At 63.4% G+C, this 9,130-nt stretch overlaps 1 protein-coding gene across 7 annotated transcripts in view; it reads left to right on the forward strand.

Annotated features, from left to right (window-relative positions):
- The window catches only part of SLC52A2 (solute carrier family 52 member 2), a 13,536-nt gene extending 9,854 nt beyond the window's left edge, over positions 1-3,682 (forward strand). For 6 of the 7 annotated variants that reach the window (XM_073329869.1, XM_073329868.1, XM_073329874.1 and 3 more), the window contains one exon: positions 1,219-1,990. In XM_073329869.1, the coding sequence (XP_073185970.1) occupies positions 1,219-1,627 (409 nt within the window). In that variant the 3' untranslated portion in view covers positions 1,628-1,990. Of the gene's footprint in view, positions 1-1,218 lie in introns of all 7 variants that reach the window. The other variant, XM_073329875.1, reaches the window with a different exon arrangement.
- Positions 3,683-9,130: the final 5,448 nt, after the last annotated feature.

Raw genomic sequence — 9,130 nt, forward strand, 5'->3', positions numbered from 1 at the left:
AGTGGGAGTCGGGGGATATTTATGGAAGGGGGGGGGCTGAGAGGAAGACTTGCCCAGCGGTTAGGCCCTAGGACTTGGGAGAGCTGAGTTCAGCTCCCTGCTCCGCAACAGACACAATGGGTGACCTTGGGCACGTTCCTTAATATCTCTCTGTCTCCGTTCCACACTTCACAACTCCCCCGGATGCTGTGAGGATAAACGCAGGGAAGGTTTGAGGTGCTCAGATATGACAGGGGTGGGGACATATAACTGCTATCTGTTGACTGGCTCTAGGGGGGCTGAAGCCCCCATCATCCCCCATTGCACAGCTTGGCCCCTTCCTTTCAGCCCCACTTTGCCCTACATTGGTCCAACACCCCCTCACCGCACAGACTCCCCTACCCCTGCTCCAAGCCCCCTATCTCCACACTGCTCTTTGCCCCCCACCCCACATGTCCCCACTGCTCTGAGCCCCCTCTACCTACACGTTCCCACTGCTCCGAGCCCCATCTGCCCACACGTCCCCACTGCTCTGAGCCCCCCTCCCCACACGTCCCCACTGCTCTGAGCCCCACCTAGCCTATGGGGAAGAGGCTCTTCACAGAGCAGGCTCAGAGAGGTGTGATGTGGCCCATTCATCTCAATGAGGTGTTCTCAGCTGGAGGAGGAGGTCCCATGGAGATGATGCAGGCTGACCCATCACCTTGGGGAGGTGTGAATTGCTCCAGCTGAGCAAGTTCTTTCTCTGTGTCCCCCCCCCCCCCCCCGGTCAGGTATGTCTACACCTAAAGTGCCACAGTTGTGCTGCTTCCCTGCTTCAGTGTAGACGGGAACGGACTGAGCTCAATCCCTCCCCTACAGAGCTCTGCTCTGAGCCCCAAGTGTGCACAAAATAACTTAAGGTACCTGTTGATTTAGTAACATGCTGGGGTTGGGGGAGGGGTTATCGTGGGAGCCCCTTTCTCAAATCACCCCAAATCTTGCTCATGAGCTCTGCCCGGCACCCCACAGAGCGCTTAGCACCCGCAGGAAGTGCTGCCCGATCTAACACGTACGGAGCTGGTGCGCTGCTCTGACCTCAGCAGTGCCCAGTGCTGCTCAGACAGCAGGGCAGTGCTCCTGTCCCCTGCCCCCACTCGCCCCATTGGCCCCCAGGCCGATATTCAGACTGGCAGCTCCGGCACCGAGCTCGTCTGCAGCCCGCGACTGACCCTCGTTTGTCTTCTCTCTACCCCCCAGGTCAGCGGTGGGCTTGGGCGTCATCTCTGTGCTGGGAGGCGTCTTTGCGGCCTATCTGATGGTGCTGGCCGCGCTCAGCCCCTGCCCTCCCCTGCTGGGCAATGCCGCAGGAGTCGCCCTGGTGGTGAGTACGGTGGAGTCCGGGCCCCGGTCTCTCCGAAGGCCTCTGCACCGGGCTGCAAAAGGAGCCATCAGAGCATCCCCTGCTGTTGGGCTGAGGCTTCGCTCCAGGCACTGTTCTCTGGGGCACCGTCCAGTTGGCCTCTGGAGGGGGCTTCAAATGAGGGGGCTTCCCAGGGCTAATGTCTCTCTGCCCTTGGGAAACGTCCCTCCGGTCTCCTCCCATGGCTCCCGGTTCTGCCCCTCCTGCCCTGTTCTGCTTCTCGGGGTTCAGTCTCCCGGTGTCTGATACCAGGCTCACAGGGCTGGAGAACTGTCTGAGAGTCCAGGCAATGCCCGGGATCCCCAGGGGCTGGTGAGTGCTTTCCCCCCCGTGCCCACCGCTGGTGGGTGACCCCTGGTTCTCAGCCCGGCCACCCAGGCCTGTTTGCTCCCAGAGGGTCTCGGGCCCATGAGGTGGGGATGGCTGCATTGGTCCTGTCTGTCGCGACCCCTGGGTTCCCTTGGGTTGCTGTGGTCGGCCCCCGTTACTGGCTGAGGCCATGTCTGTCCCCGACAGGTGCTGTCCTGGATCCTGTTCCTGGGGCTCTTCTCCTACCTCAAGGTGGTGATCGGCAGCCTGCTGCACGAGGCCGGCCATGCGGCGCTGGTGTGGTGTGGAGCGGTCATCCAGGTGGGCTCCTTGGTGGGGGCCCTGGCCATGTTCCCCATTGTCAGCATCTATCACCTCTTCCAGAGCGGGCAGGACTGTACCGACAGCTGCGGGGCATGAGCTGGGGGCAGGACACGGCAGCCCCATGGGGGGCTCTGCCCGGATGGAACTGGCACCCGCTGGCCTCTGCCTTAGGGACGTAAGAATTGCTGTAGAGGTTCAGAGCACTGGGCCATCTCGTCCCGCAGCTCCTGGCCAATAGCTGATGCTTCAGAGGAAAAGCCCCTGGTGCCCCGGCCAGCTGGGAACCTTTGCCCTCCCGGGGGAAGGCTGGCTCCTCCCCTGCTGCTCGGAGCACCGAGGGCTGTGGGCCGGTCACGCTGTCCTACAGACCAGGGGCTCGGAGGCCTGCCCAGCCCTGCTGCCTGGGGAGAGGGGTAGCAGCCCTGCCTTGCGGCCTGGTTCCCTGGGGCTGGCAGCTGCTGCACTCGCTGCTTCTCTGGCTGATTGTTAGGACGCACAGAGCTGGGGCTGGGGTGGGGGAGGCTTTGCTGACGCTGCTGACGCTGACGCTGCCAATGTCCCACTGTCAGAGCGGGGGGCCCCTGTGGCGCAGGACTAGGCTCCACGGGGTGTCATTCCCCCCTGCAGGGGATCCCACAGCAATGGCCGCTGACTGGATGGAGCCGCTGGGCGCCCTTCTCCTGCACCGTTCCACTTGCCCTGCGGCCTCCCCCAGCCATCCCAGCCCCCGCCCAGTGCTCTCAACACTCGTTAATCCTGAGCCCCCGCTGCCCCCGCCCTGGGCGTCCCTTCCCGCACCCTGCCCCCAGCGCTCCATTCCTGGGGCCTCTCCTCGGCACTGACCGAGCCCTCGGCTGAGCCTGGGGTTCTGGCGGACGTTAACGCTGGGGCTGGGGCTGCCCTGTGTTCGATACCCTCTGTGCTGTGTTAGCCCCACGGAATTAACCCCTGCTCACTGAAGAGTGGTGGGATTGTGGGGAGCCCAAGGAGGGGCTGGGCTCTGATCCCAGCCAGTGCAGCCTGCTCCCTCCAGTCTGCCCCAGAGCTGGTGTCTGTGCCCTGCCTTCAGGAGGATGTTCCCCAGCCACCTCCTGGGGGTGGGGGGTGCCCTGATGCCCAGCCAGCCCCATGCTTCACTCCCAGCAGCCTCTTCTCCAGCACGGAGCTGATCAGCCTCAGCCCAGGGAGTTTATCTTGGCAGGACAATGGGCAAACAGTTTTGCCTGACCCTCTGCAGGTCTGCATGGCTCCTGCCCCACAAAATTGGGGGGATGGGGGTTCCCCACTGCGTGTGGCGGGGGGAGGCGCTCCGCTCCCTGAGCAGCCTGGGACCAAAGCCAGCAGGGAGCCTCCATGCAGAAATCTGCAGCCTTGGGGGTCTCCTAAGCCATGCCCTGTCTTTCCAGCCTGTGCAGGGTGGCACACGCTGCCTGGTTATTAGCCGTGTCACCTCCACGTGCCCTGTTGAATGTTGCCCGGTGTGCTCATGCCACTGTGTCTTACTGGCTCCTGCAGGGGCTCCATGGGGCTTTGCTTGGGGCGGGCAGGCGGGCAAGCAGCAATCTGTCCCTGTGGCGTTAGAAAGATGGTGATTTTGTGTAGACGCTGACCCCCCGCCCATGGGCCAAGGCAGGGGTGGAACAGGAATAAAGTTTCGTATCACAATCACTGGGGCTTGGCACTGGTGTCCCTGGGCAGGGGCCCTGGCCTGGGGGGGCCTGGGGCTGACGCGTCCCCCTGGGGGGGACTGAGCTAGCTGCACGGATTGCTCGTCACGGCGCCATTCTGGGAGCAGGCGACGGGATGGGTCACTTGATGATTCCCTGGTCTGTTCACTCCCTCCGGGGCCCCTGGCATTGGCCACTGTCGGCAGACAGGACACTGGGCTAGATGGACCCTTGGTCTGACCCCGTCTGGCTGTTTTTATGCAGCTACTGGGGCGTACGGGGGTCCTGCTCCTCCAACCTGCCCAGGCGCGCCAGCCCCCGTGGAGGTGGCTCCCCACTGGAGGGCCAGGCCCGCCTGAGCAGCAGTTGTGTGTAGGCCCCATGCAGGAAGGAAGCCTGGCTCCAGGGGGGTGCAGTGTGCTCTGGTGCCAGGGCCCCCCGTGCGGCCCACGCAGGTGTGAGCACTCCCCAGTTAGTGATGCCCCGGGGCAGCGCCGTGGCCCGGCTCTGGGCCTCGGGTGGGTCTGGCTGCTGAGCGTCAGGCGCTGTCCATGCAGAACAGTGCGCCCTTTGTCCGTGCGATGGAGGGAGCTGCAGGCAGCAGCCGTGCCGCACCACGAGGGCGTTTGGGCCTGGGGCCGGCTCCTGGAATGCTCTACGGCCTTCAGATTGCTACAGCCTCTGGCAAACCGCAGCTGCTCTCCACAAGCCGGTGTGATCTCGGGAGCACGTGAAGCACAGGGCTGTGCCGGGCCTGGAGCCAGGCAGCAGGGGCACCAGGAGGACAAGTGACGGGGGCTGCGTGACCTGAGAGCCTTGGGGGCGACGTGTCCTGGAGAGCATTGCCGGGATGCAATGGCCGTAGAGGGGAGCTCCTGGGGAAGGTGGCCTGAGGTGGGGAGCTGGGCTGGCTCAAGAGGGGAGGAAGGCTGCAGGACCAGGGGTGGGGTGGGGGGGAGGCAGGAGGCAGCTCCATGTTGGTCCCTGCCTGCTGCATGGGGAAGGGTGCCTGGAAGGCTGATTGTTGGGCAGCTCAGGCAGTGGGGCGCATGACTAGGCCTGCCCTGGGGGCTGTTCTGTGCTCTGCATAGCGTAGGGCAGGGCTGGGGCCAAAGTCCCTTTGAGTGTGAAGTCAAAGTCCCTTGCCAAGGGTTCTGGGTACTACCGGAGCCTTCATGTTCTCGGAGGCCAACAGCGGGGGAATCTGTCCGCTCCTCCCCTCCATGGCTGGGGAGAAGATTGTGCCCCATCTTGCAGGCCCAGGGCTGGCCAGGGCGCCCCACACATCTGGGGCTGCTGGGCTTGGATCCTGCAGCTTATTCCAGCTGGTGAGGGAGCTGCCTTGTTAATGTTTCCCCTGGCCCCTGCTGCCCCACACTACTCTGGTTCCCTGCTGAACGGGGCCGGTTGGAGAGATACCTGAGACCATGGCTTCCCGGCAGGGCTGCATTCCACTGTGCCAGTGAACCTGCCAGCCCAGAGGCCCAGGCTGGTGTGTGCGGGAGATGGAAGTTTCCCCACAGCTGGGTCTGGCCTGGGGAACTCACTGCCACAAGAGAGAAGAGATCCCGCAGCCTCACTGTACTCAGAGCCACGGGCAGGGTCTAGCTTTGGGCCTTGTCTCTTCCTCTGTGGGCTCTTCAAAGCCATCCCTTCTCTCACCCCCAGCCGACAGATCACTCCCATTTCTCTTCTCAGCTGGGCGCAGTTTAGATCGGTTGGTGGCATCCGGATGCCCTGGTGCTGGGCCTGGAGAAGCACCTGCCTGGGTGTGAGTGGTGTGCCGCTGGCCTGGGCCCTGGAGAGAGCCCTAGTGCGTAGGTAACACTCCCACCCCTGCCCCTCTGTGGGAGCTGGGGTCAGGGTTGGGCCAGTTTCATAACTGCTGCGCATTGACACGTGCCTAGAGCTCAGCTCACTTCCCCTGGGCCGGCTCCATCCTTCCACCGCTCCCCCCAGCAGCTGGCAGTGCTCAGGCCCGACTTCTGAACACGCCTGACGGGGCCAGTGGGCTCCTCCAGCCTGGAGGGAGACGCAGAGGAATCAGCTCCTTCCAGCCACATGGACTCCAGGGCTGACACCCAGCCAGCTCTGGGGTGGAGCATGGCAGGGGCACAGCACTGGTGTAGAACAGGGCCCAAGGAAGAACCCCATATCCTTGGAAACGACGGGGTGTTAAATAAGCCAAACAGAAAACCCTCTGCTGGGATTTGGCTGTGGCAGCAGGGGGCTGGTGCTCCGGGCCCTGGGAATTACAGCGGCTCGCAGGCTCCAGGCCCAGCCTGTGGGCACAGTGCAGTCGGTTCTGCTCTGACTCAGAGGGGAGAGCCTGAGTCACCAGCAGCCCTCCCGGCCCAGCCAAGGCAGCGCCAGCCCAAGGGTGCTGGGCTTGTGCAATCAAGCCAGGTGCTCGGGCTGTCTGGGGAAAGCAGCGCCTCTCACCCACTGCAGGGGTGCAAGACAGGAGCCCTGGCGATGGAAGCGGTCACTGATGGTGCCCATGCTGCGTGGGGCAATGCCAGCCCCCCCCTTTGAAAAAAGGCTGCCCCAAGCTGGGCTGGCTGCCTGGTACCCTCTGAGACCTGGATGCTCGTGTCACACCGAGCGTGGTCAAGGCCACAACTCGTGCCCTCAGGAGTGGCCAGCCTGGTGCCTGAGGATGCTGCTCCGTGCAGGGAGCTCCAATGTGAAGCTTTCCTGTCCTGCAACTTCAGCTTCTTGAATGCAAGGTGTGCCCCATCCATGCCAGGGTTGGGTTGCCCCTGCCCTGGTTGGGGGCTAGGGTTGTGGCTGCCACTCCTGGACACCCCTACCATAACGCCACTATACAAGGCCATGCTGTGCCCAGGCTTTGGATACGGCAGGCAGGGCTGGTCGCCCCAGCTCAAAAAAGCAACGTTAGAACTGGAAAAGGGCAACAAAAATGACGAGGGGTCTGGAACGGCAGCCGGATGAGGAGAGATTAATAAGACCGGGACTGTTCAGCTTGGAAAAGAGACGAGTAAGGGGGGATATGACAGAGGTCTATAAAATCAGAACTGCTGTGGAGAAAGTGAATAAGGAAGTGTTATTTACCCCTTCTGATAACAAGAACTAGGGGTCACCCAAAGAAATTAACAGGCAGCAGGATTAAAACAAACCAAAGGAGGTATTGCTTCATGCAACGCCCAGTCAACCTGTGGAACTCCTTGCCGGGGGATGTTGTGAAGGCCAAGAAAACAGAACTAGGCATCTCGGCAGAGCTGCGTGGGCCCTGGGGCTGTGCCGTTTCTGTTGCCTGGGGCGTCTATTCCCGGCCTCTGCATGGAGCTCTCCCTCGGCTGGGCCATGCCCCCACTCACCCTGCAGGAGGGCACTCAGTGGAGAATAGTATTGCCCTCCCCCATGTGCCCGCCTGGAAAGCGTTAATGCCAAGGGGGGTGGACTGTGAAAGGGACTCAGGGTGCCCTGGCGGGGGTGCGGGGTGGGGCTGGGAGGGCACAGCAGGATGCGCAGGGCTGAGCTGCTGTTTTGCTGATTCATCCCAGCTCAGCTCCCACCTGTGCCAGGCGGGGGAGAGAGCTTCCGTTTCCCTGCAGGGCCTTCCCTGGGCACGGGGCCAGCCTGGCTCTCACAGCACCCACGGGCCTGTGCTCAGGGGCATGGGGGTGCTGCAGCCGCCTGCTCTCCGGGGCGGGGAAGGCTCCGGTTTTTATCGGTGAATTTCCATTACGCTGCACAGGCATGAAGCCAGGGAAGAGTATTTCCCTGGGTGATCCGGGCATGGTCCAGCTGCGGCTCGAGAACGTGGGATCCTGTGGCTGGAGGCTGGGCCCGAGGGAGAATTTGACACGTGATGGTGCTGGTGTGTGTGTTACAGGTGGTCTGGATTTAACGTTCTGCATCTGCCCCGTCGTTCCATCATCGTCTGACGCTCCCCGGAATATCCCGCAGCTGTGAAATCCAAATCAATCCAAATATGCTCAAAAATGGACACCGATTATCCGCCAAATCCTGCCCAGCCTGGTCTGTGTGAGCAGCTGCTGCACCTGGGCAGAGCGCGGCACCACCCGCCCCGTGGCCGCTCTGCAATGCCAGGCTGGGCACCTCTTCCTGCCTTAGCCGCTGTGGGCACCGACCGGCCCCTGCCACAGGGACTCACTGCTGACGCATGAGCGAGCTGTGTCCCCCGGGAGAGGAACCTTTGCCCCCCAGGATCCCAGCAAGTAAAGCCACCTCCTGTCCCTGGAACAGTCCTGGCTCAGCTGCCGGCACCGGCTCAAGTGTGCGATGGGCTGGGGCGGCAGCAGGGTCCAGCCTGGGGGGTCAGGGGCTTCCGGCTTCTCAGCCCTGCTGCAATGCTGACTGGCCATGTGAGTGCCCCGCCAGGGCTTGTCTCCAGCTCTGAGGATGGGGCTAGTCCCCGTGGGGCCCCTCGCAGCAGCAAACAGCCAAGCTAGGTCGTAATGACTGGACAGGTGCTTCTTGAGCCTGCTGGCCACAGAGAGCACCCAGAGCGATGCTGTTAGCCCTCCCCATGCTGGCTTCATGCACAGCGCTTCCTTCAGGCACTGCAGTGCTGGGGTGTCCACGATCCCCAGCACTGAATGAGGCAGGGCTCTGGGGGGAGGGCTGTGCACTGAATGAGGCAGGTCTCTGAAGGTTGGGGGGCTGTGCACTGAATGAGGCAGGGCTCTGGGGGGGAGGGCTGTGCACTGAATGAGGCAGGGCTCCGGGGGGTGGGGGCTGTGCACTGAATGAGGCAGGGCTCCGGGGGGTGGGGCCTGTGCACTGAATGAGGCAGGGCTCCGGGGGGCCTGTGCACTGAATGAGGCAGGTCTCTGAAGGTTGGGGGGCTGTGCACTGAATGAGGCAGGGCTCTGGGGGGGAGGGCTGTGCACTGAATGAGGCAGGGCTCCGGGGGGTGGGGGCTGTGCACTGAATGAGGCAGGGCTCCGGGGGGTGGGGCCTGTGCACTGAATGAGGCAGGGCTCCGGGGGGCCTGTGCACTGAATGAGGCAGGTCTCTGAAGGTTGGGGGGGCTGTGCACTGAATGAGGCAGGGCTCTGGGGGGAGGGCTGTGCACTGAATGAGGCAGGGCTCCGGGGGGTGGGGGCTGTGCACTGAATGAGGCAGGGCTCCGGGGGGTGGGGCCTGTGCACTGAATGAGGCAGGGCTCCGGGGGGCCTGTGCACTGAATGAGGCAGGGCTCTGGGGGGAGGGCTGTGCACTGAATGAGGCAGGGCTCCGGGGGGCCTGTGCACTGAATGAGGCAGGGCTCTGGGGGGTGGGGGCTGTGCACTGAATGAGGCAGGGCTCCAGGGGGTGGGGGCTGTGCACTGAATGAGGCAGGGCTCTGGGGGGTGGGGGCTGTGCACTGAATGAGGCAGGGCTCCGGGGGGTGGGGGCTGTGCACTGAATGAGGCAGGGCTCCGGGGGGTGGGGGCTGTGCACTGAATGAGGCAGGGCT

Source organism: Lepidochelys kempii, chromosome 2 (assembly GCF_965140285.1).
Source record: "Lepidochelys kempii isolate rLepKem1 chromosome 2, rLepKem1.hap1, whole genome shotgun sequence".
Lineage (NCBI taxonomy): Eukaryota > Metazoa > Chordata > Testudines > Cheloniidae > Lepidochelys > Lepidochelys kempii.